Source organism: Sugiyamaella lignohabitans, chromosome A (assembly GCF_001640025.1).
Source record: "Sugiyamaella lignohabitans strain CBS 10342 chromosome A, complete sequence".
Taxonomy (NCBI): domain Eukaryota; kingdom Fungi; phylum Ascomycota; class Dipodascomycetes; order Dipodascales; family Trichomonascaceae; genus Sugiyamaella; species Sugiyamaella lignohabitans.
In genome coordinates, this window is record NC_031672.1 from 4,223,767 (window position 1) to 4,250,458 (window position 26,692).

At 42.9% G+C, this 26,692-nt stretch overlaps 8 protein-coding genes across 8 annotated transcripts; 3 read left to right on the forward strand and 5 right to left on the reverse strand.

Annotated features, from left to right (window-relative positions):
- Positions 1–366: 366 nt before the first annotated feature.
- On the forward strand, positions 367–2,565 carry AWJ20_1362 (uncharacterized protein; the record flags this gene model as incomplete). Its single annotated transcript, XM_018878236.1, has 1 exon — positions 367–2,565. The coding sequence occupies one exon, from the start codon at positions 367–369 to the stop codon at positions 2,563–2,565; it is 2,199 nt and encodes a 732-aa protein (XP_018735560.1).
- Positions 2,566–3,032: 467 nt separating this feature from the next.
- On the forward strand, positions 3,033–5,465 carry GEF1 (Gef1p; the record flags this gene model as incomplete). The annotated part of the gene is made up of 1 exon (XM_018878237.1): positions 3,033–5,465. One exon carries the CDS (start codon positions 3,033–3,035, stop codon positions 5,463–5,465), a length of 2,433 nt encoding a protein of 810 aa, XP_018735561.1.
- A 201-nt stretch (positions 5,466–5,666) lies between these two features.
- On the reverse strand, positions 5,667–7,058 carry TAF6 (Taf6p; the record flags this gene model as incomplete). The annotated part of the gene is made up of 1 exon (XM_018878238.1): positions 5,667–7,058. One exon carries the CDS (start codon positions 7,056–7,058, stop codon positions 5,667–5,669), a length of 1,392 nt encoding a protein of 463 aa, XP_018735562.1.
- Positions 7,059–7,251: 193 nt separating this feature from the next.
- AWJ20_1365 (uncharacterized protein) lies at positions 7,252–9,093 on the forward strand (the record flags this gene model as incomplete). The annotated part of the gene is made up of 1 exon (XM_018878239.1): positions 7,252–9,093. The coding sequence occupies one exon, from the start codon at positions 7,252–7,254 to the stop codon at positions 9,091–9,093; it is 1,842 nt and encodes a 613-aa protein (XP_018735563.1).
- A 1,076-nt stretch (positions 9,094–10,169) lies between these two features.
- On the reverse strand, positions 10,170–13,430 carry PRP5 (DEAD-box RNA helicase PRP5; the record flags this gene model as incomplete). Its single annotated transcript, XM_018878240.1, has 2 exons — positions 10,170–12,845; positions 13,035–13,430. The coding sequence occupies 2 exons, from the start codon at positions 13,428–13,430 to the stop codon at positions 10,170–10,172; spliced, it is 3,072 nt and encodes a 1,023-aa protein (XP_018735564.1).
- A 245-nt stretch (positions 13,431–13,675) lies between these two features.
- DNF1 (aminophospholipid-translocating P4-type ATPase DNF1) lies at positions 13,676–18,040 on the reverse strand (the record flags this gene model as incomplete). Its single annotated transcript, XM_018878241.1, has 1 exon — positions 13,676–18,040. One exon carries the CDS (start codon positions 18,038–18,040, stop codon positions 13,676–13,678), a length of 4,365 nt encoding a protein of 1,454 aa, XP_018735565.1.
- Positions 18,041–20,773: 2,733 nt separating this feature from the next.
- SIW14 (putative tyrosine protein phosphatase SIW14) lies at positions 20,774–21,727 on the reverse strand (the record flags this gene model as incomplete). Its single annotated transcript, XM_018878242.1, has 1 exon — positions 20,774–21,727. One exon carries the CDS (start codon positions 21,725–21,727, stop codon positions 20,774–20,776), a length of 954 nt encoding a protein of 317 aa, XP_018735566.1.
- A 1,420-nt stretch (positions 21,728–23,147) lies between these two features.
- AWJ20_1369 (Transcriptional activator) lies at positions 23,148–24,608 on the reverse strand (the record flags this gene model as incomplete). The annotated part of the gene is made up of 1 exon (XM_018878243.1): positions 23,148–24,608. The coding sequence occupies one exon, from the start codon at positions 24,606–24,608 to the stop codon at positions 23,148–23,150; it is 1,461 nt and encodes a 486-aa protein (XP_018735567.1).
- Between the last annotated feature and the right edge of the window lie 2,084 nt (positions 24,609–26,692).

Consider the following 26,692-nt stretch of genomic DNA (forward strand, 5'->3'; position numbering starts at 1 on the left):
TTATTTACCAGATCCCCCCTGAGTACAGGGCTTGACAAAGTTTAAATATTGCAAAACCGGGGTCGTCACTGGCGCCAAACGCGTTTTGGTGCGTTACTGACGCACTTTATCGGAGATCGCCAGTAAATTATATATCGCGTCGTGCCTGAGTGATCTCAGATTCTTAATATACTTACCGACCTAAATGAATGATTAAGCTGTTATGACGTTGTTAATACAAGTGAGTAGATTTTTGAACTTGAAATTCGCATGATTTCCAAACCGTCTAAATTGACTAAGACTAACCTCTGACAAAAGCCCGAATATGGTGCTGGCGACGATCTGGCCACTACCAAGTTTGTACCATTCAAGACTATAGATCGCGATATGTTCCCGTTTTCTCTACTTCCAAGAGATAGTATGTGGGAAAATTCTTTTAGAACTGACACAAAGTCAAATATATCTTCGCCTTTTCGCCAATTTACTCTCCCAGCGGATGGTTCATTGAAGTTCGGCGAGATTACTTTCGCCAAGGTTTACGAAGAAAACAAAACTGGCACGGGGACTTCCAATCACCTGGCCGTGGCTCAGCATATCTATGCCGATACCTGGGCATTGTGTAAACTGGATAAAGGTACTAGAATGAGAGACATTCGTAGTATCAATGAGACCAGATCAATGGCAGTTCCACCAGATGTCACTCCAGCTTATAATAGTCTGAGTGAGCAGGAATCTCTACCCCATCAAGAGTTTAACATTTCAGATCTACTAGTCAATCCCACGTGGACGGATTACTGTCAGAACCATATCGACTCGATTATGAGTATAGATATGTCTGTTCCTACTGTTGACACGAAACAGCAATTCGAGTCCTTGAACGAAAATATCAGGCCAGAATCCTACTTGACAGAAAAATACTACGAAATACTCTACAGCACAAATATCCCTGTGGTATATTTTGCAAAGTCGACACTATCAAAAATTAGATCAATTTGCGCAATGCGGACAGCAGAGGAAGGGGCTGGGTTTACTCCTAGAAGTGAAAGCGGCGCCATTATTAATAACGGTGCTAGTTCGGACATTGTTAAAATCCTTGCAAATAAAATAGTTCAAATCACAGAGCTCGATGAGAAATATGAGCAAGTTGGATCATCTGCAGAACTGAATAATTTTGTTGAAGATGAATCAATCCATTTTAACCGATGGATGGCAAAAGTAAAGAAAGACTGTTCCTCTAATGCTAGTCTAATTCAGGAGCAAATTTCTCAGTTAAAGATTCGTGAAATCCAGCTGCAGATTATCATATTACTGGAAATACTAGCACATAATGGGGGACAGAGTGTAATACTCAATGTCCCATCAGAGTCAGCAAATACAACTGCTGCTGTTGAACCTTCTCCAAGTCCCCCACCATCTAATCCCACAATTGCACCTCGCAAGAGCATCGTCAGAAAGAAGAAGAAGCCATTGCAGAATAAGTCGAATACTGCTGGTATAGTAGTCGTGGCCTCACCAAGCGTGCCATCGGCTGTGGTGTCTACTACTACTCTTAATACTGTCCCTCAACCTTCTTCTTCAACTAGCAATTCAATTTCACCTGACATTTTAGTCGACATCTTGTTTGACAGACTTTGTATAAACGAGGCAATTTCTGGCCAATTAATCGAGACACAAGACAAGACTCATCGTAAACCAGACAAGGTACAAGAGTTTTGCCTGGAAATAATTCTTCCTTTTTTTGCATCGCGATTACCAGACAAAACAAAGCAGATGCTGAAGAAAGCGCGAGGTTTGAGTGCCAAATCTTCGAAAAAGTCCAGAAAAGAGCAGCAGCGTGAGGTTTCTCCATTTACGTCATCTTCAGTCCCTCCAGAACCTGCGCCAGTAAGGCTAGCAAGATCGATGTCATTCCCGGATCGCAGCTCCCCTCTTATAGTAGCAGATGATCCTAGTCGAGACCAGGAGAATATTCTTCCCGTAGGAGCTCCTGTTCCTGTCGATGCTCACAAGACACATTCTAGAGGCGGATTCCTATCAACAAAAAACCAACAAAAACGACAGGTCGAGATGACCTTTTCTCTCAAAAAGCAGCAACGAGAATCTATCGTTGCAAGCGAATTGGCATCAGCAATCAAAAATATTTCCAAGCCTAATAGGATTTCTGTCTCAGAGGAGCTTGCCATGTCAAGACCCAACATTTCCCGCAAAGCTATTAAAACCACTCGTAGACATACATACGGCCCGAAGGCTACCAGTAGACAAGCAGAATCTGTACTTGAAGTAGCTGGTTATGGAGTTCTGGCTACTCCTGCCAAAAAGAGAACAATCAACTTGCCCGAATTTCAAGATCCAACTGCTGAAGCCATGATCATGGCTACCCCGCTAAAGCGTCAACGTACTTTTGACGATTCAATCACCTCGTCACCGTTGTTCATTACGTCCACCCCTGCATCAAACAGACGACTTAATTTTGAAGCTGTGTCGCCAAATGTGATACTAGCTACCCCCAGTAAACCTAAACGTCCGCAGATGCCCTCTTTAATTGGGTTTGATGATACAAACGATGATAAGATGCATGTTGATTAGACTTTTATTTAATATTTATTTATTTATTTCATGCCACATCTATTGTTCATGCAGGTGGACCCTGCATGCAAACGTTAACACAATCTTGAGCCAGCCAGAAACGGAATTCAGACCAGCTACTTAAAGTCACTTTCTGGCTCTGTTTCTTGACCATGGTAGAAACTCGTTTTTCTAAGAGTTCCGGGAACTATAGCTCATTACAATAGTTACAATAGCGACAGGGAAGGAAAAGCGTCTAAGAAGGACGACATTCACGTGACCTTTGTGCATTTGTTTCGTGGTCCTCCCCGTCAGTACGAAATTAGCTAACCAATTGAAAGTTGACAGTTGAACTCAAATCTTCGGGACCCTAAGTGGCATTAGTGCCAAATTCCTATTTACTGATATATTTCCAGTGCTGTAATAGGTTATTCTTTAGTTGAAGTTTAACTTAGGCATTGAAAGGGCATATTTCTGTGGTTTTGGCGATGAGCATACCGTTAGGCCAGCCACAGGCCCTATCCAATTGGAAATCTGGCCTGAAGTTAATATACAATACCAGCAAATTATGGCTTGTTCTGATATGGACTGGTGTGCTTGTTGGTGTTCTTGCAGCCGGAATTGATATTGTTTCACAATGGTTAGGATCCTTGAAGTTTGGAAGATGTGAAACGGCATTCTATCTTAGTGAATCATTTTGCTGTTGGGGTGGCAATACCTTTGCCAGCGATACATGTGACTTATGGATCCCATGGGCTCCAAGGAGTTATGCTCTGCGATATCTGGTTTATGCTTGTTTAACGGTATTGTTTGCAGTTATCGCCAGTGTCCTGGTTAGTGAATATGCTGTCACTGCTCGTCTAAGTGGCATTCCTGAGCTTAAAATGATCATAGATGGCGCTTCCAAGCCAGGATTTTTATCTGCCAGAACACTTTTAATAAAGACATTGGGACTGTGTTTAATTGTAGGTTCCGGTCTATGGGCTGGTAAGGAGGGGCCATTAGTACATGTGGCATCATGCTGTGCGTATCTGACCATGACAGCCTTGTTTCCACCGGGTAGCGAAGCTGATGAAGAAAAGTACCATGATAGCAGTTTTAGACAAGTATCTACTGGAATTTCTACAGGTACTGGTGCGGATAATGGTGAAACTATTAACCGTAGGTCTGAATCAAGTGCTGACCTTGAGTTTGATATGAACATTGATTCTGAAGGGGAAATGAGTACTAGACCTGGCTCGAATCCCCGAACAAGTGATGACTCTGTTCTCACGCCACCTTCGTCTAGTTCGAGAGGATCCGGTGTTAAGAGACTTCGAGAAATTCTTCCTGCTGCATCTGCAGCAGGTATTTCAGTAGCATTTGGTGCCCCAATTGGTGGTGTCTTATTTTCACTTGAAGCTATATCCTGCTACTACTCAAACGATTCTCGAATCCTTTGGCACAGCTTTGTATGTGCCATGGTTGCAGCAGTGTCTCTTCAATATATGAATCCGTTCAGAACTGGCAAATTGGTTCTGTTCCAAGTTGTTTATGATAGGATCTGGCACAGATTTGAGCTCTTACCATTTGCATTTATTGGTGTATTGGGTGGTCTTTATGGAGCTGCTGTGATTAAACTTAATATGAGGTTTGCAATTTGGCGAAATGAATGGCCATTGTTATCGACTATTCCACCTGCTGTCGAAGTAGCATCTGTTGCGCTTATTACGGGCATTATTTCTTATCCAGTTTTCTATATGAGATTACAACCCTCATTACTTCTGTCTTATTTATTTCAAGAATGTTCTCCAAGCATGCCTGGACACTTGTGTGATGTCAATTATTGGTTTAGTACATTTTTATTGTTGGTTTTTTCCGCAGTGGTGGGTCTGGTGCTAACGGCATACACATTTGGCATCAATATACCTGCTGGTACATTGATGCCGTCAATGGTAGTGGGAGCACTCGGTGGTCGTTCCGTTGGACTTCTCATGCAAGCATGGCAAGCCAAAAATCCTGATCTGTTTCTATTCTCGACCTGTCCTCCAAATGATGGAAGTGGTGGTGTATGCATAACACCAGGTGTGTATGCTGTTGTTGGAGCTGCCGCTGCATTGACAGGCGTCACTCGTTTGACTGTTTCTTCTGTGGTCATTTTATTTGAACTTACAGGAGCTTTAACTTATGTTTTGCCTATAATGTCTGGTGTTATGGTGTCCAAATGGGTCGCAGAGGCATTCGAACGCAAGGGGATTTATGAGGCATGGATTACGAACCATTGGAACTACCCTTTATTAGATAACAGCCGCAATATTCCGATCCCTGATGTTCCAGCGTCCAATTATATGGTCGGCATGGATGAACTGCCTGTTATTGTTGTAAATCAACGGCCCAATGTTCAGGCAATGTATGAACTGTTATCTTCTACACCGACCTTGAATGGCTATACCGCACTAACTACTCTACCATCTTTCCCCATAATCGATAACCTTCAACAGCGAAATATTCTGGGTCTCATTGCGAGAGAAGACCTGGAGGAAGCAATAAAGGGATATGGCTCAACTGACTTGACACAATGCTACTTCGTAGACGTGGTACCAGAACACCCAGGGGGTCTATTACCATCTGGTCTAGATTTACGTCCTCTGGTGGACCGGTTCCCCTCACGTCTATCTTACAGAGCACAAGTACTGCTTGCTGTGAAAATGTTCCAAGAGCTTGGTCTTAATTGTCTCCTGTTGACAAATCGTGGTAAGCTCTTTGGAGCAATCACAAAACGGCAGATCTGGAGACTCTTGTCAATCTCGGAATATGAGATCCTGTCACAGCCGAGACGCAGGTCGTCCACCAGGCAATCCATTCCTCAGTCTTCTGAGAGCTCGCCATACCATAGTGGTGAAGACAGAGGTCTGCTAGAGGGGAATAGCTTTACACTATAGACTATACTAAATTTGCATTTATTTTTTTTCTGACGAATCCCGTACTCCATACACCTCATCCTCTCTGCAGGCTGCCGAAATACCCAAGGAGCCTGTGGGATGAGGGTTGCAATCTCCAGCCAGTGATCAAGGAGTTTGTATTATCAGGATCGCGCGCCTCTATATAGGGCCATTAGGCTCGCACAAGAAATATCATACATTCTATATATCACCGTACAGTACAGCATAAGCAATCTCTTTGCCATCCGCCTCTTGAGAAATTTTCGTAGCCAGTTCTTCTCCGAGTTTAGCAATAAGTGCAGGTTCATCAATAGTGGTTTCGTCTGGAATTTGAGGAGCTTCTGTTTTCAGGCTGCGGAGAGCATCTATAACACCTCGAAGCAGAGTTTTACGATCTTCTTCTTTGGAGATTCGAGGAAATACACCTTGATACCATGCCTTAATATTTCCCAGGATCACTACGCGCACAATCTCAGCACCAAGAGCTTTGAGTCCTACTACTGATCCATAAAGAGCACATGCTGGTCGAGTAGTGTCCATGAAACCCTTGAGCAGTGTGCGGGTCACTCGTGGCTTGAGAGTATGGTAAGTATCGCCATAAGTATCACAGATCAATTTTAGTAGTGACGCCGCGTAATCACGAACTTGGTAGCTCTCAGCAGTAATAGGTTTAGGTCCACATTGTTTTGCAAGAAGTGGTGTTAAAACAGAAGGCATTAGGTGGTGAATGTAGGGTTCAATAAATATAGTGGGATTCGAAAGAAGCGAATGTACAATGTCCAGCATGGACGACAGTACATCGAGATTTGTTTTGAGGTTTTGAGATACCTTTTCCTGTACAAATTGGACAAAATAAGGAACCAGCTGATGTAGTCCGGGATCATTACGAAGACTACTAAGTGCAGAGGCGCGTAAATCCGTAGGTGATGGCCCATTTGCTGCTGTTGTAGAAGTGATGGACGCACTCCCGGTTGAGGTCGTTCCTAACACAGCCGCTATCACACGATCAAAGTACAATTGTAATTCTTTTGAGATAACATGACGAACCAAAGGTTTGACTTCGACATCACTGGCCATAGCGGCCAAAGAATGGCCAGTCTGAGAACCTCGTATTTGTGCTGGCATAGCCTTAATTTCTGACATGTGTGGATTTTGTGGAATAGCAGGCTGAACACCCTCAATCGCGAGCCAGTGCGCTGTGAAAGAGACCTCTCGTGGGACTTTTGGAAGAGGCTGGTTAATGATTTTTTCAAAATCCACTTCCTCATCTTCATCAATATAGTAAAGGGTTTGGCCGGGGCCCACCATGGCTTCACGATATGACAGTGGTCGTTGAGCTTCATAACCATAAAGAGGCTCTACATTGAGTACTCTTAAAGCATAACCAATATCCGATGTTGTAAGTGTAGTTCTTTTGGAATGTCTCATAAATTTTAAAGCTTGTTCGACGATTTCATGGATTCTATATTCGATGTCCATCGCCAATGTCTTGGCCACCTCGTCAGGCAAATTGGCAATTCCAAGAATCTCAGCCACATCTTTAACCGTGTCCGAAGGCGACCATAATGTATGTGAATATTTTATAGCTGACATCGCGTTAAGCTATATTCGAAAATGAGACCCGACTACTGATCAAGTTTATATGACTTGCAGTGGTGCCAACCCGTATACTGGTGAAGCGGCGTCAGCGGCGTTTTTTAAATGGGTTAGGGACTGAAATTTGTGAAAGATGTAAAGTCTTCCACACAGATCAAGATTGGAGACTATCGACAACTTTTGGATCAAGATGTCGTTTTCAAAATTAACAAAGGTTCCTCTATCGTCATGGACGAAACGGGTTTCAACAGTGTCAATGCTTCCTAGTGGAAGCAACACTGCCCAAGGCCCTAGCTACCTTCGCTCTTTCACATCCTCAACTGTTCTACAGGAGCAACAGGCCCAAACTGGTCAAGACTTCAACAACCGCCCACAAAGAAACAATTACAATAATAACAACAATCGAAGACACCACAACCGTAATAATAATCATAACAACAACCGACACAGTAATAATAACAATCGGATCAGAAGTGGAAATAATACCAACAGATCATGGAAGCCAGACTTGCCTGAAGACCATATTCGAAATGCATTTAACGAGGACTTAATGGAGTTCAGAGAGAAATTGACTCTGTCAAATCAGAGAACCGCACGTGGTAGTGCAAGTCTTGTGGATACTCAGGCTGCCATGAATATTTATACAAAACTAAAAGAAACTCCTGGAGTACTTGCAAAGTCTGATATAGGTGCCTTGATCCAGGGACTTCACACTTCAGCTAGAGTAAGTGTCAAATCCATGTCTCGAGTTATTTCTGCTAAGCGTAAAGAAGCTATTATGCAACAGAGTGACATTCTTGCCAACTACTTAGAAATAGTTGGTAATGATCTTTTATCAGGTCGGGTCGTAACCAATGAATTTGGTTTCATGCAATTTTTCACTGCATATGCTACTTTGAACAGACCCAATAGAGGTCTCGAACTGTATGAGCGATTTTGCAAAGCTGCTGAAAGTGTTGTAGAGGCTGAATCAGATGGCACAGTTGCTAAGCAAGAAGCCGTTAACACTGACATGGCCGATTTGATTAAGAACTCTGGAAAAGTGACTGGTGCTGTGTTCCATCTTCTAATATCAGCTGGTGCTCCTTTCGAACGTATCGAGAATCTTTACGAAGAAACTCGTGAACATGGTATCGGTGATCTCAACATTGAGCACAACATGATTCGAGCATTTATTCTTTATGATAGAGTTACTGAAGCATTGAAATTGTATTCAAATGTCCTCAAGGTATACTTGGAGGACGAACGAGCTGATTATTATTTCGGCCGTATTCACGAGTTCTTTGTTGGCGACTGTTCCGACGTGAATGTAGCCACCAACTTTTACTACGAAGCTGTTGAGAACAAGGTGCCATACTCTGTAGAATGTCATCCCTCAGCTGTCCACCGTCTTATGGAACTTGCCTGGAGAGAACACAAAGATTTGGATGAGCTCATTAACATTTGGGCAGCATATCTGTCTTCTGTGAGAACATATCGCGAGCCAAACTACAATGTACTTAGTTACAGCTTGTTTGTGCACTTTTTCGAGGCTCACCCTGTGGTTACAAACGAAGCATACGAAAAGCTTAAACAAATCATCTCGTCATATAATGAGCGACAGGGACGCATGAGTGCCATCTTCCTCAACAGTCTCCTGGCTGTTGCTGGTGGCAAGTGGAGGGATAGTGAAGTTATTCTTGGAATTGTTGACAGCTTCGACATGTATGGCTTGCCTAAGAAGGTCGACTCTTTGCGTATCATTCTGAATTCTCTGCGTGGTGTCGAGACCGAGCCCGAAATTATTAGATCTTTTTGGAACGAGCGTTTGGCCCTTGTTGAGGAAAATCCGCTAGAGAAGTACGATTTCTGGGCCCTTGGTAAAGCTTGTAATAGAACACCTGAACGTATTGCCTTATTCGTGGAGGTCTGGAGTCAATATATTCAAGAAAACCAACCCACTGATGCATCCCTTCAAGAAATTCTTGGATTTTTCCGCATTCCATCTAATGAGACAATCAACATTGCTGAAGCATTGGAGTCTCCGAAATGACCGTGATATCTAACCTCGTAACCGGCCTTATTATGTACATAGTCCTAATTATTCTATATTCATTATTCTTTCTGAAGAGTTTTTGGTGTTATGTCTACCGAATCTCAATTCGGTGGGTATTGCACCAAACCTTAGTGTTCTTATCGCTATTGTTTCCAGCTAAAAAATAGCAAACAGAATCTGGGTGAAATTCGAACCCAAAAGATGGTCCCGTTCTCTAATCATTAGATAACGAAGAGGCGGAGTATGTCGATCACGTTACCCCTGAGAGAGCTCCGGATTATCGCCATATGCACCACGCTTTATACTTCACGGCGTCTGGAATAAGGAATGGGGAACTGTTTTGGAAAGCCAAGTGGAAAAGGACAACAGCTAGGCAATGCCAGGCCTATTAGTAGACAGGCCGGTAGGCCAGTAGGTGGTTCAGGTGGGGCTACTACTACTACTCAGACACGGCCCTCAAAGCCCCAAGTGGTTTCTCCTGGAAGGACTCTCGGAGGCGACGTTCCTTTGGAGACACTGGAAAGATCGGATCCAAAGTCAGCGGCAGCTGCTGCTGCTGAGGTAAGTATTTTGCCAGTCACTAATTGGTTTACTGGATAATACTCGCTACGTTGGTTCTTGTAACATGTATACAATCATAGCCAAACTCTTTATCATCATGATAACCAAATGAATAACTAACTGGGTTGCAGGCTCGTCTTCATAGTAAGAACAGTGGTACTGGAGCAGGAAGCTTGTCAGCCAGATTAGAGCAAGAAAGAAAGTTGAATCGTACGCAATTGTTGTCACAAAAAGAGTCTGGCCCTTCTGAGCCACTTGTGTATGATTAGAAGGGAGACTCTTGCCTATGGCTTTGTCTTTATCTTCTCTTAACTTTCTGAAATATGTGTTTCAATTTGATCGTTTTGTTTATTTGATTTATCTGTTATATTTGTTTTTTTTTATTTGTTTCGCTGTTTCGTCCCATTGTCCTAGTTTGATTTATGTTTGGTTTTCGTTCTCGTTGAAATGTACTTGTATTCTTGCTATACATACATGAATAAATAAATCTGTCGTTGTACACGGCCGATATATCAGATGGAATATCGGCCACCAGCAGCACGTTTTTCTGTCTCTTCGGCTTCGATAGCTGTTTTTGCCAATGCTACCAATGCTTTGTGTGATTTAGCTACTGAATCTTCGCTGTCTCCTTCGATCAATATATACAATTTGCGAGCTCCCTGGTCACCAGGTTTTTGGCCCGGTGGGTAATACTCTCCTTTAACTGTAAAGGAACATCCATACAGGTCAACGAGCCTGGTTGTAGTCGAGTTACTCGTGACAGCCCATCGAGCTTTCTGAGGAAGATCATTGATTTCAAGTGTGGTATGGAACTTTCCTGAATCTGGGCCCAGATTATCAGCCGATTGACCAGCCACAATTTTGTTTTTGAGAGTACTTGAAGAGGGTTCTGTTCCAGCTGTGATGACTACTTTAGAATCCAGCAAATCTTGACTAGTAAGTGGACCACTCTTGGGCTTAGGAGTACTACTGGCAGTTATTTCAGCTGTATCTGTATCTGCATCAACATCATTATCCTCCTTTTCGCCAGCATCATCCTCATCACCGAATACTTTACGCTCTTTGTTCTTCTTAGAGTCACGTATGACATCCAACTTGTCGAGTCCTCTACCCCCAAATCCGGTGTTGGTGAACTTTTGCTTACCAGATTTAATTTTGGCCTGAAACTTGTCTGCCAACTCCCTTACAGCATCTGGTACTGGTGTTTTACTGAGTCTGAGCGCCTTGGCAATATCCATGGCACTTCTCTCTTGGTCAGGAGTAATAAATGTCACCGCTGTACCAGTATTTCCAGCTCTTCCCGTTCGTCCAACCCTATGAACGTAGTCCTCCATATGATTAGGAGCGTCATAGTTGATAACCAATTTCAGCTGTTTTACATCTAGTCCACGTGCCGCTACTGAGGTGGCAATTAATAACGAGACAACACCTCGTTTGAAGTCACTAATTGCCGAATCTCTATCAACTTGGTCCTTACCACCATGAATAGACATGCAGGGGTATCCACGACCGATAAGACCCTTAAGCAAATCGTCAGCAGCTTCTTGTCGGTCAACAAATATCAATGCTCTAGCATCCTTGTCCTCATTCTCATAATAAAATTCTCCCAAAAGCTCCAGTAGACGCAAGAATTTTTCATTATCTGGCCTAACTTCTACAATCTGAGTAATCTCAGGTGCAACCACACTCCTTGCTCCAACAATGATTTCAACCGGCTTATCAAGTGTCTTCTTTGCTAGTGCTTCCATTTGTCTAGGAAAAGTCGCCGAAAATAAAACTGTTTGTCTATCAGGTCGAATGTTTCGAAGTATCTTCATCACCTGAGGTTCAAAACCCATGTCAAACATTCTATCAGCTTCATCTAGAACCAAATAGGTAACTCGTCGAAGATTGGTCACTCGACCAGAGTTGGCTGCTAACAAATCAATCATTCTTCCTGGAGTACAAACGATAATCTCCACGCCTCTTTTTAATTCTGCTATCTGCTCTTTGATTGGTGATCCTCCATAAGCGCACATACCTGTCAAATCCAGAGCCTTAAGGAATGGTTTACACTCTTTAAAAATTTGGAGGGCCAGCTCACGTGTAGGTGTCATAATTATTGACATTGGTCCCTCCATATTGGCCAAGGGTCGTTGATCTTTAATGTGTCGAAATAAAGGTAATAAAAAGGCCATTGTTTTACCACTTCCTGTCTTGGCTACGCCAATAACATCACGTCCAGACATAATAGCAGGAATAGCTTGTGCCTGAATGGAAGTTGGCTTGTCATAGCCAAGACTTCGGATCACCTGCATAGTAGACTGCGGAAGTCCAAAATGCTCCCATTTAACACCTGGCTTTGGAACATCTACACCAGCGGTCTTGATTCCATCCAGCTCTAATCTAAGCATATCTACATCGGCCGGCGTCATGTCGGCCAGCTCCTGTGGCTCTACATAAAAATTCTTTCTGAATGGTTCGTAATTTATCTTGGAATGATCGACTTGGATCACATCTTTTTTCTTCTTATTTTCAATCATCCTCATAAATGCCTGAGGATCGTCTGGGTTATAATCTTCTAGCCCGCCTTCATCAGCTGCAGATTCGTTTATGCTGTCCATCGCCTCTTCCTGCTCGTCGGCAACTGACGCCGGAAGAGGAGCTGCTGTAGTTTCAGCTGATTTAACTTGCTCTCTCATCTCAGACATATATGCATCGAGTGGATCTATTTCATCAATATCCATATCATTACCGTTAATTTTTGATTCGTGTTCCTTTATTGACTCGTCCGTCATTGGTAGAAGCTTTGGAGGAGGTCGTCGGCGATGGGTCAAGGTCTCTTCATCGTCGTCCCCATCATCCATGAATGCTCTTCGTGCCGTCATCACAGTCTTTATCGCAGCTTTCTTGGGTCCATTATTTGGACCAAATCCCAGTTTAAGATTTGCCTTGGTATTGTCTGTAGTCTTGAATGCAGTCTGAGATGTCTGCAGTTGTTTTGGTTTGTTCTCCTGCTTTACTTGGTTATTCTCTCTTCGACTGCCCGGAACACTGCCATTCTCTGTTCCTTTCTCATTTGGTGTAGTACTTCCCTTGATATCATCTGAAGGACTCTCACTTCTCCGCTTTTCAGCTGCTTCAGACTCTTTCTTGAGTTGCCAAAGTCGTAGCTTTTCTTGACGCGCTCGAAGTTTTTCTTGCTTCTTCTGCTCCTAGATATGTGTTAGTATATAAAATGACAAAAAAGAAATAAGTCCAGCTTCCTCCACTCCGCAATTCGAGTTAATAAGTTCTGCACTTATTAACGAATCAGACACAGCGAAAAGAGCAATGGAATTGATCTAGGTACCTCAGTTGCGACAGCAATATAGTAGCAGCGACAATCTCAAACTTACTTCAGTCAGCTCTGTAGTGGATGTGACGGGGTTAGTAGATCCAGGTACTGGAGACTTAGTCTCCGGCGTTGGGGCGACTTCTCTGCGCTTCACAGGACTAACACTGCGATTTTTCCTTTCAGGACTAGTCCGTAGTCTCGAATTAGTATCTCGCTCATCGTGGCTGCGGTGGTCGTGGTACTCACGGTCGCTTTTACCCTCTATCTCGTGGTGAGATGGTCTATCACGTTTTCTGTCTCCGTCTCTGTCTCGCTCGTGGTTAGAACTATATCTATCCCTGTAACGATCTCTACCATTTTCACGGTCATACTCTCTCCTACGATCATGCCTATAATCATCTCGGCGACCATACCGGTCGCTCTCTCGGTGAGAATACCTGTCACGATAGTCTGACATGATAAAACACCTGATGAACTTTAGTTATTTCGCTTCACTGCATTCAACATGCTGGGAACTTTATACACGATCTAGATGTGGATGTTAGGGTACTCGTTCTCAGGGTCCAATTCAGGGACGATACCGAGTGCATTTTATATTCCAGGATAATAGAATAAAATTAGTATTAATTGTACAAACCAAATGACAATATATATATGTAAAACAAAAACAAAGGAGATGACTGTTTGTATGAATTAGGCTCATTAATTTCCTATTTGTGTGGTAGACATTAAGGATCGAGCAGTGGTCATCTCGGGAATATCGAGTGACATACGCATTCGCTCAGATGCAACTGGATGTCTCTCATCCTCCACAGCTGTCGTCTTTTTCTCAGAGCTTGTATCTGACACATTGGTGCTTGCACTTCCATCATAGGTGGGTGCTGAATTATCGTACAAATAGTCAAACTTATGTTGTTTGACTTGTTCACGGATAATATCGACATCGTAAGGCATCCATAGTTTCTGATAAGCCTTGCAAGTAAATCGTGGTAACAGGCAAATTACGAGAACAAGCAGTGTATTCGCCCAAAATGGTAGTGAGCCATAAACTTGACCAGCAGCCTTGTAGAAGCCTGCTGAACTCAAGAATTGAGTATAAATACCAGTCCAGAAAAATACGAGACCAATACTGATGAAGACAATGAGTGAAAACAACCAATCCCATCTGTATTGATTCATCATCACGTACAGATTACAGGCAGCAATGGCAGCAGTAGCAGTGAACACACCGTAAGCCTCACGATAATTGATTTGTCTGCCACTCATTGTGACAAAACCACCATTATAGAACACAGAAAAGGACAAGAAATAGCACACTGCAGATTGATACACGCCATCCACCATGTAAATCCAGAACTTTTTGTTTGTCCACTGCAGTCGAAGGATACCTCTTCTGTAAAGTTGTGGTACCGCTAGTACAACCTTGTCCGAAACATCCTGATCAGAAAATCCCATGAAAATGACTGGCAACGAAGTGAATGCCAGATTGAACAAGGTGATATACGTATAATCAAACAAATATGAACCGTCAAAACTGTTGTGTACATCATACCAGAACAATGTTAGCGTGAACACGACGTTCTTATAGAAAAGATTGGCTGTCATTTCTGCTAATCTATTGTAGGACCATCGACCATGAACCAGTACCAATCGGCACAAGAATCGGAACTGACCAATAGCATAATCTGACGACATGACTGCTTGTCTGCCTTCGACACCAGCAATACCTACACCAACGTCAGCTTCCTGAATCATAGCAACGTCATTAGCACCATCTCCAACGGACAAGGTAGTAACATCCAGTGTAGTTTTAACCATACGAACAACTGCAGCCTTTTGAGCTGGTGAAACACGGCAACATAGAACCGACCTACATTGCTTGCAAAGAAGAACGAACTTAGTACAGATTTCAGGATCAAGAAGAACCAAAGCTAAAGTATCGCCATCAATAACGGTGGCATATTTCGGACCCGGAGGACTGTGATCCTTCTTTGCAGCAACAATTTCTTCACTAGACCCTGTCAAGTTGAACTTTTCTTGCAAATGCTTTGAAATCATGTCACCAACTTCTTGGGTAGTTCCACTTCCTGCCTGAAGTACCAGCAGCTCCATATTGTTTTCCAGCAAACTACAGGAATAACCAATATTGATCGCAGTTTCCACTTTGTCACCAGTCAAAACCCACAATTTTATACCAGCCCTACCTAATAAAGCAATAGCATCAGGCACACCATCCTGCAAACGATCTTCAATGGCAGTACCACCAATAAGGGTTAAATTACGTTCGATTTCGTCGGCCGCTTCTTCGATCTTTTCTTCTCTGTCTTGAAGAGCAGAGGCAGCACTGTCATATCGCTTTCTCCATCTCTCATAATCGGACACACTCAGCTCTCTTTGGGCAAGACAAAGAGTACGGAGACCTTCATTTGCAAACTCCTCAAGCTGTTGAGCAGTGGCTTCTTTCAGCTCTTGTTGGGCACCTGGGACAAGACGTGAGTAAATAACACTATCAGCACCTTTGGTGATAAGTAAGAGCTTCTCTGATTCTGGGTCTCTGACAATAACACTCATCCTCTTTCTTGCCGAGCTAAATTCCAATTCAATCAAAACCTCATACTCTTTCCGAACACCATTGATATCAAGAATAACACCTGTTCTAGTTCTCTCTACCAGAGTGAAACCAAGATCTTTTGCGGTGGCAACTAGTGCAGCATCATCAGGAGACTGAGCCTTGAAAATGATTTTCTCTTTACCTTCACCAACAAATTCGGGGATAGCTCCATGACATAACGCAAGCGCAAGGAAGAAGTTGTTATTCGAGCTTTGCTGCTCTTCACCTGAAGCACCACCAATGTCATCGACAATATCTGGTGATACAAAAGGCATATCATCGTCATAAAGATATGGATTTTCATAGCTACTCCGCAGCTTTCGCAACATATCCTCCTTTGCAAGAGTAATTTTCTCCTTTTGCTCCTCGACGTACTTTTCAGAATCATTTCCTGATCTCTTCATCATTCCGATCATGGCTTCTGTAAATGCATTTCCATATGTTTTGCCATTAATTGTACACTTTCTGAACTCCATTACATTCTGTGTCAATGTACCTGTTTTGTCAGAGAAGATGTACTCTACCTGACCCACATCATCAGAGATCGACCATGATTTGGGCACACAGGGGTAGTCTATCGGCTCGTAGTACATTTCGATATCACTGTATATGAAGAAAGCCTGAATAGTCTTGATAATTTCGATCGAGATGTACAAGGAAATAGGAATTAAGTTTTGCAACAGAATAACAGCAGCCCAAAATGTGACAAGACCATCTACAGGTGCTGAACCACCAATGGAGCCAAACTCGAAGAAGGTAGCCGAACTATTGTTCTTATGGAAATAAACACCTTCAACAATACCAGCTACTAAGGCGAGGATAAACAGGAAAACGAAATTGATCACTACATTGATATTAAGTTCGCGAATCATTCTACTTCGCTTAGCAGGAGTAGCACCGGAGTTGAGCATGATTTTAGTTTCAATACCAGTATAAACAACAATACCAATAGCCCATTTAGTATTTCTTAGAGAACTTCCACGGAGCAAAAGGTTGTTGATTGAAACAGGCTCAGCTTCTTCTCTGGAGTGATCTTGTGGTGAGTTGTATTTAAGAACACCATTGAACGTGTAAAGTGCTGGATTGGGTCTTTCACACTGGATCTTGAAACTCGATCTTTCTAGATCCCTGGCTCTACGAATTTTTTCGGTTGCTTTTAAAGACTGACGAGATTTCAAGTTTGTCTCACCATCGAGGTTTCTTGTTTCAATATAACAAGCACCGTCGGCATCCGAAGTGCTGAGAACGACAACATCAGCTGGCACTTCTTCATCGTTAAACACCTTGATTATATCACCACACTTGATATTCTTCCAGTAATTGCGCTTAAACTTGGCATCACCTAAAGCATCCTTAGACTCATCAATGACATTTGTGTCTCGTGCAAAACCCATGCTACCAGGAGTGGTCTCTCTAACATCTCTGGCCGAGGGGATCTCACTTCCAGGCACGCCAGCACCATACACAGAGGAAACGACGCTCTGTCCTGTGGCATTTGTGGGAATTGTATGCAGAGTATGGAGATCCGAGTCATCTCTACGATGGCCATACTTCGCCGGATCCTCTTTCTGTTTCTTCTTACTAGCAAACAGACGCTTGGTACCAGTCCATGTACGCTTAAAAGCTCTAGTACTAGCCTTTTTAAATCTTCTCCATCCTGAAATATTATCATCAGCTACATTTGGGTTGGCAAAATTGGACAAAGAACATGAAACAGTATTATTGAGCTCAGAATCGAGCACTGCTCGTCTATAATCTTCAATAGCATCCTTGATAGCAGTGATGATGACAATAGCAATAATTGGTACTGCTGATAGACCAGGGTTCACCACACCGAAAATTGAAAATGCCGACAAAATGACAATGAAAAGAAAGTATATGTTTGCAATATTATGAAACTGATAAAACAAATTTTTGGGCACGAAGTTGAGTGGGGTATATTTAGTTGTGCGGATTTTGTTTCTTGGGTACTCTGTTATAGGGAAGCCAGTTTCTGGATTTATCTCCTCTGCGGGAACCGGTTGGTTAAAGTAAAGGGTTCTCTCGAGCTTTGATACTTCTTCTTCAGTCAATCCCAAAAACCTGTCCATTCCAGGAATTCTCTTACTGACTTTTCTTGCCAAGATGCTGGGGTTGTGTCGTATGCCAGATGCAATTCTCTTTACTCGAGATGGTTGACGGGTTGTCCCGTTGGCAAAACCCACAGTCTGTTTGCCTTGTTGTTGACTAACGTTGACAAAATCTTCATCTTGTGGGAATTCATGATCTCTTTCTGAATGAAAAGACGATAGTCTTCTTCGTGAGAAATCAGCATGTTGCTCGGATCTAGTAGCATCATAGCCACTTGGCCCGTTGTCATCATAAACACTCTCCGAGTAAGTTCTCGCCGGCGTACCTGTTCCATACGGATCCAGGCCCGCCGTGCTAGAGGTATCTGTGGTCTGTGTACGGGACATGGTCTACTACGTCTTGTTAGAGATAAATTCGATAGGTTGGATCGTGTGAATAACGAATTTGATCCAGACACATTCAGGGGTATTCAGGGTGGGGTAACCACACATGTACTTCATAATCTTCAGTGAGTGACTTGAGGGGTTTTCATAGAAATTTTTACTGACTATTCGTCTCTCAACTGTCTACTATCTACCGTCGAAGCAAGCAAAACAAGACCAGTAACTACTACCAAATGCCTCAACTGCCCCAAGCTGTCATACATTGTTTGTAGCCCATTCGCATTGGAAATGCCACTACTACAATGCAAGATCCCGGTATTGGATTTATGGGGATAACCCCTGGTCGCATAGAAACTACAGCTCTGTTGCGATCGTGCTCGCATCATTGTTTCAAACTGTGATTCGTGCGATGCTTTGACCCAAAATATTACAATGAGAAATCGGAGTGCCGACACCAGGAACCAGTTCACCAGTCCTGTAGTTTCTAATAGTATCAATCGATATCAGATATATGGTTGAGCAAAAGAAAAATCAGAAACCCCTTCACAAACAAAAGCACTGCTCCTTCTACTCCAGATTAAATTACTTACCAACAACCCAGACTATATACTTCTCTGTTCCTGTCTCAGACGTCAACTGTCACTATGAACAACAGAAGGGATGGTCTAACACTTGAGTTGAATTTGAATAATAACAATAACAGTTGACACTCGACTTGTGTCCCAGTCCAATCCAAATTCAAGGCCCAAATTGCCCGACACCAAACTAACACAAATAACCACTAAATGCTAAAAATGGTCTCTGTTATTGTCGTATTAAAATATAATGCAGCTATGTATATTGAACCGGCGGTTGAAGGCCTGGGACATGTATCTCCCGATCAAGCCGGAGTTTAAATTTTAGAGCTTAGTAACCGTATATTGCACTGCATGTACAGCCACTTGATGGGATCGAAAGCTGCGTGGGAATTTAGACTACAACGGGTTTTACTACGAAAAGTAGTTGCTTTGATGCATGGGTGCATGCTTTACGCACGGTGTTCCTGCTATAGAGGCTCAGTTGGCCCGGCAATTGGCAAGCATCTGGGACGTTAAACATCTGCTTTTGCAGACGACCTGTGCGTTGAACGGAGAAATTACAGCGGCTGGGAGCAAAAAAATATACAAATAAACAGTGCAGATAATAGAACTCCTCAGTACAACAACGGACATCGGATCGGTAAAAAAACAAGTCCGTTCCGTGGTTTTAAAAAAATCAAGCCCGACGCCTGGAATTACCCTTGGTTATTACACGGTGTCATTTTAATCCCTGCTCGATTTGCATACAAGAATTGTACTCGAAGAGCACAGTCCCTGGTCGAGTTTTTTATCCACAAAGGGCAGTGGTTTGCCAAAACTAGCAGGCCTTGGATGGGCCTCTCGCTTGGCTTGGCGGGTCCGCTTCTGGTGAACCTTGGTGCCGATGGCTGGCTATGCTTTAAACGAAACAAAGGGTATCGGACCTAACCCTGGCCGAGAAAAAATAAGTGAACCCCACGCAATCGGCTTGGCTCGGCTTATCTCCGGGGTTCGAATTCCATCCCAGATTCCGATGCTCCACTCGCAGCAAAGATTTATGGAACTGCTCCAGCACGGCGAGAGAGTATTTTGTTGTTGTATGTGAGCATCCAGAGCCGGCCGTAAAAAAGACGACGAATTATTTTTTTTATTATGTTCCATGCCAGCATTGGTCTTGCAAAGGGATTTTCAGGGGGTCTTGTCAGGGGCAAATGTTCTTTAGTAGGACAGTCTGACCCACTAAGAGCTCTCTTATCGCGCTTCTGACTCGGTGAGGCATGGCGGCCAAATTGAAAACGAATTTTTCAGCAGTTAACTAGTCATAAATATACCATGTCCACAAGTTCGAGCTTGAGCTGGTGTTTGTTGGTTAAACTCCACTCGAAATGTCCAACATTATCATACAGTTCACTTGTTATTCTGTTAGACTTCATATATTAAGGGTATCAGGAGAATATCACTAATCATGATGTGGGACAGTTGTTCGAACATATCATTAGACTACAAGTAAGTGAGGAGTATCGTAGTCTTTAAAAGCGAGAAGATGGATTTAGCGCTCGTGATACCTAGGAAAAAAAGAGCTGAACTGTAGATATTAGAAGGAGAGAAAGACGGAACGTATATGGTCATATATAACTTCTCAGCAACTTTCTCTTGGCAAAGGATGAAATATTCCGGCAGACGGTACAGTCCTAAAGTTACATGTGATCTTCAAGTAACCTTTCCTGTTTCAAATATATGCACTATAAGGTTGCATTGGCTCGCATTTACTGCAAGATTAGAGTGTGCATGGTAGAGCCCTTTTTGGTCAAAGAAGCAACGGGAGTAATTAGCGAAACACGTATCTCTCTCACGAAAGAGATTGCTAACCAACATTTGCAATAAACTCATTTCTTTTTGGTGTAAAGAAGGTAGTCATTCTCTGTGCTCATATTAGTAGGTGGAACATTAGCTTTCTCCTAATATGGCGACAGCCCAGCGTACGTAGACTACTTAGTATCAGCACTTCGCACTAATTTTTTTGTTATCCAGATATTTTATAGGTACGTATTTAAAGCCCTTCTGGTCCCTGAAAGCTCGTGAAGCGAGCACAACGGGGTCTGGGGCAGCGCCCCAGCCACCGGAGGCTAACCCACCGATCCGCACTAAGTAAAGAATAAATAAGTTCATTGCTAGCCAACTAAAATCGGAATGTCAGCCAGTTATTACGGGAGGCCCTCTCGTAAATTTCGGAGTCGTCATACAGCTCAATGAGTTGCTGGTCAAGGGGCCGCGTTTTCGGAAACGCAAACCGTCTGTACTCGTCAAAAATCATTGTGAGAGACCAGTCCTGGAGTCGCCGAATACATCCCACAAGACATCCCGTCCTGTGCTTTCCCCGGTTGCAGTGTATCAGTAATGGATGGTTGGCAGGGTTGAGCGCGATCTCTAAGGCTTTCGTGATGGTGGCATGAGAAACGTGAACAAAAGGCTCTTTGTTGCCCGACATTCCGACTTGGAAGAACTGAATACCATTTTCTTGCAGAAACGTCAGGTTCTCTTCGGGATACGGCTCGGGAATCAGCACAAGAACGCTTTTAAGTCCGAGCTTTTTCAGAAACGCAAAGTTCTCCGGACGTGGGAACGAGCTTCGATAGATAGATCCCAGTACCATGCCAAAATTTGGCGGGCAGTAAAGTGAATTTGGTGCTGCTAATAGCGGGGGTGGAGCTGGATCAGCGGCTTGTGTTTTTGGTATCGTTGGTTCGCTCTGTTGTGTCTGAGTTTGCGATTGCTCACGCTTATCACTGCCATCCAAATCCACCTCCATACTACGACCCACACCTCCTTCATCCTCCACCTCCATCACATCCGCTTTCATATTCACATCTTCAGCTACTCCATCTATATCTATCTCGTCAGCACTATCGTACTCCTCGTTGGCCGTTTTCAAGCTAAGCCCGTCGCCTTTGTTGATCTTGGCAGTCATCGTTCTTGCTCCCTTGGAACCTAGTCCTTCCTTTATGTCACTGGCAGAAACCTCAGCACCCTCAGATGCCCGTTCCATTAATACAGCTACGGCCAGCAACCGCTTCGTCTCAGCCTGTTGCTTCGTCCCGTTCAAGGCTCCTCGCTGTACCACACTTTCCAACATGAATTCGAATTCGTCACTTCGAAGTCCTTTAATTGCATGTATTCATTTGACGGTTGTGCACCCACGACCTCCGGCGGCTGGGGCTCCGCCCCAGACCCCATGGCTTCTCTCGCTTCGCTCGAGTCGTTATGATCGGGGGAATGAGAGTCCAAGAGATATGGGCTCAGCTTTTGGTGACCGCAATTTTATGATTACATCGCGCAGATACAGCCTACATTCTGAAGATGTAGGTGCAAAGCTTGCTTTTAGAGACTTGAATATTTATCCGTAACTCAAAAGAAAGGAACTGGCGGTTGGAAATATCCTGTCTTGCTCAGCCGGTTTCCCAACCAATATGTTCAACAAACACAGTTTCTGGTATCCGTCAAGGCACCAAATGTGCAATCGTTTGGTACTCAAATGTCGATATCCGCCACATACCATGCATGATTCTCACAAGAGTAATAGACCAGTCTAAACGAAATCCTTCCTCCTAAATCAGCGATAGACTATTCAGGTTCTATGTCGGTTGGGTCTAAATTGTACAAGGTAGTCTCATAATACATCACCTGCACCTGATATCCTGTATGACGATACCGAGATGTCGGTCACTTTATCTCGTTATCACCGCGGGTATACCGAAAGGACTGCTTGACGTAACCTTATCTGCATTAAGAAAACGACTGCATGCAGACAATGTTCTATGCTTCGCGCCTTCTAGTCCAACGTGCTTCTATGCACGACTGCGGTCGATAATGGCTTCCAAACCTCGACAGCAAGACAAATGTGAGACACAAGGAGGAAAAAGGCGAGGTGCCGTGCTAATCTACACCCGGGTTAGTTTGGTGTGCAGCTAAGCACTTCCAGCTGCGCTCCTGGATCAGCGACGCAAGATGATTCACCAACTGCCCAGCGCCGTCTGCTGAAGATCGCGTTCCGCTGCACGTGATGTACGGACCGATGTCTCGGATCGAAGCTCGCTTTTTGACCTCTAAGCCTTCGAATCTAGTGCATCGAAGCTCTGAAAAGATGGCCCAAGCGATGGGCATTGATTGTTTAGTTTAAATTGATAAAATAATAAAAATAATAAAAAAAAATATTTATAATAATAAAATAAAGTATGATAAAAAATACAAAAATTCAAAAAAAAAACATGTTTATATCTCAAATAACGTATCGTAATGATGTATATATACTATAGGTAATCGCAGATATTCAAACAGGGGTATCTTATCTGGTTGTATCTCCTATATCTCCATATCCAAGTGTATAATTTATTCGTGCAATTCATTCATTTCGTGGTTGTAGTTGTAACTGTAGTGTAAATGTAACCGGTTCCTTTTCTTTTTTTTTTGATTTCGTGGCAGCAGCCTTTTCTGGTTTTTTTGTCGCTAATTTGGTTTAAATATACAATAACAAGTAACTCCTTTAAAATCATTCCCTAATTTGGTTGGTTGTTGTTCTTATCCTGAGACAACAGTTTGACTAGATCTCCAATATGGCCCCGTAATTTGGTATTCTCTGTCTCTAGTTCCTGCACTCGATCTTCTAATTTAGACATCTTGTCAGCTTTTCGTTTCCTGGAGTTTCGTGCTGCAATAGTGTTCTTAATTCGTTTAAGGTCCTTTTTGGAAATGGCTTTCACACCAGAAACTACCGATGACGACGATGATGATGGGTGGTCACTCGTCAATAAAACATCTGGTGCAGAATGACGCGTCGTTATTAGGGGCATTTCTGAGTATGTGTTTGTGTTGTGTAATGGTAGTTGTTGTTGTCCTTCATACTGTGGATGTTCAAATACATTACGAAGCTGAGGAACCACGTCACTATTTGGTTGAGCAAGCAAGAAACGAAGGATTTCATTTGTATTCGTTTGCGAGACGTTAGAATCATTTGAACCATTGATATTGACATTATTGCTGTTGGGTGTATTCAGAGTATGACTATTGCTGGTATTTCTGATGCGGTTGTTGTTATCGGTACTTAGGTTGTTGTCACTTTTAATATTACTGGTGTTCTTGAAAGTGTCTGTAGGACCATATTCTTCTTCCTCTTCTTCTCTCTTAACAACTGGCATTTCATTGTTGTTAGAAAATAATGGCACCCATGACATAGGGTCTTCAGCTAAATCGTCGACATCTCCATATATTGGTTTGGCCATCTCAGGAATATTAGAATGATCAAAATGGCCTTTAGCAAGGAACAACGGATGATTGATATTTCCAGTAGTAGGTGTTGTAACAGCTATGTTAGGACTCTCAAGACCATAATTATCGCCGTTCTTTGGTACTGCTAAAAGAGTCGAATTAGATGGTCGGGCTGACCCACTAGGAGGGCCATAGCTGGAAACTGATGTGGAACCGCTAGTGCTTAGTTGGCCAGCAGAACTAGAAGCATGGCCATAGCTGTCATCAAACATAGACGATGTCAATCCCATTAGGTTCACAGGTGGGGTCATCAAAGGAGTCTCATTTAGTGGAAGAATAGCAGACCCAGGAGGTGATGGGATAGTACCAGGAGTATTTGAACCAGCAATTGAACTACCAGTCCCACTTGCACTGCTTATTCCAGATTTTCCTGGAACAGATAATGTCTGTGAATTTCTAAGCGTGTTATTATTGCTGTTGTTATTACTTTCTGTACCATTGTGTCCATTGTGACGACCATTATCACTGTTATTGCCAAAACCACCTATACTACTAGGGGAAACCTTTATATCGTCAAACCCATACATTCTATCAAATAAACCACCAGCTGAAGGGAATATCATCTCGTTATTATTATTCGCTCTATCTTTTGACCAATCTTTCGGATAATAACTGCCATAGTCTTCGTCCTCTCTTTTAATTATTGTAACATATCCTTCATCAAGCTTATTTTGTTGTTTCGTGAACATCATTGTTAAAAGTTGAATGGATTGACGTTTGTGACTTTGTGCTCTACACACAAACCGAGTCCAATCCACAATAAATTCACGATTGAAACCAATAAACTATAAATAAAAGTGTCAAGTAAGAAGTTAAATTGTGAATTTACGATGCTGCCAATTTACGGGTTGCCGCCGCCAGCGGTTAGGTGCAAAGTGCAAGAGGTGCTGCCGTTGATGCTGCTTCTGCTGCCGCAGTTTAAGCTATAGAAAGGGCTTAACACGCTGAGAATGGCACGATCTGGTTGCAATGCAGTAGAAACGTCCCTTGACTCACACCCTTAACTGGTAGATCCGCAACAACAAGCTTAACAAAGTCAACGTTGTTTGGGGGGGAGTCAGCACAAAAAGTAATGTTTTGATATAGTAATCAACGGGCAAGGGTCGAGTCGATCCGTACTGTGTAGATATTTCAGTGTGAGAAAATTGCTTTTTTCTCTCCCGTTGCTTTTGGCTACTTCTTTTTTTATCCCAGATTAGAAAGGGTATTAATATTTTGCTTTTTACCGAGCCCTTAATTTGCTTTTTTTTTCTGGATTAAGGCGAGTATGACAGTTTTAGTCGGGGTAAAGTGGAGGCGAGGCGAAGGGGGTCAGTGAAATTTGAAGGCGACTATGAAGAACTGCGAGCGGGGCACCAACGGGACAGTGGTAGCTAGGCAACAGGTGCGATATCGGAAAAAAATATCCTTCGAAGAGTGACTACTCAGGGGGGTGTGAAGCAAATTAAATTGTTAATGCCGACAAAAATCCTTAATTGAGACTGAGAGTATCAGAATCCGGGGAATTTTCAAGGTAAGAGGGAGGCGAGAATGTAAAAGAGTAGTTTGTTTGTGGAGCGAGCGGGGTAACCTAATTTGGGGGAGCTCGATAACCAAAACAGTAACCGACCGAAATACGGCCCACACTGAAAGATATTCTCTTGGTAGATAACGTGCAAGCAGCTATCACGTATAGAGATAAGGTCAGGAGCCGAGATCGGATTTCAAGGTTGGTCTGACGTGATACAATTAGGTAAGCAGTAGAAAACAGTGATAAACAGTAATGGAAAAAGGCTGTGTCAATGGTATTTAGCAACAATAATTGGAAACGTCTGTGATGAGCAGTAATATGTCTGGTGACATGTGCCACGGGGTCTACAAGGTTGTACTTACAGGAAATAAGCTTGGGTTATGAGATGGTTTGTCAGGAAAACGTGCTGAGATTGCAAAATGGGCTATAAATAGTTTGATGGAGGCAAAATTTACCAAATAATTGGGTATTGCACTGTTTATTAAGTGATAATTAGTCGTACGAGATACAACTTTGTTGCCAAGTAGAGATTTGGATTAAATTCGTATGATGATAATTTAATCAAGATGGTCTCGTAAGCTCAAAATGAAGACTTGAGAGATTTGCTCGGTTCACGCTGTCTTGAAATTTCATACACAATATACTGGTGCTTGTGCATAGATCATGCATAAGCATAAAGTTATGCAGTGAAACGTTCAACTTTAACTATTCGTGGAGACGCACAGGCTGGTGGCGACGATTCAAACGCGCTTATCAAACGGAAGTTAATAAACAATGTCTGATCTGATTGTGGCAAATATTATGAAGAATGCTGGCTGTTGTTTGATTATCGCAGATGTACCTGATGTTCTCAAAAGTCGTGTGAATCGAATTTCTAGTTCGTCTCAATAGCTGTCTTGGCAGTCTACTGAATCAGTATTGAACAAGGACTGATTGATTACAAGCTGATAATTTGTACGAGAAAACCTGCTCACAAGTATCGACACGGCGTTGCTACAGTTTGACCTGGCAATGCCTAATGCACTCTCGACCTTCTCTCTCTAATTTAGTTAGTAAATCATTGTTGATTAGCTAGTACACCAGATGGAGTAGCTCTGGTGTGATAGACGATTAGGTATACATCAGCTAGCGATTATTGATTAGTTCTGTTTAGACTAGTATTCGAGGGGTAACTCTAGACGAGATGGGGCAACAACAGCATGGATTTGCAGATCAGGAGCATCGTTTAACATCTGCGGCAATGGCTATCAGTCGGGTCTAACCTGG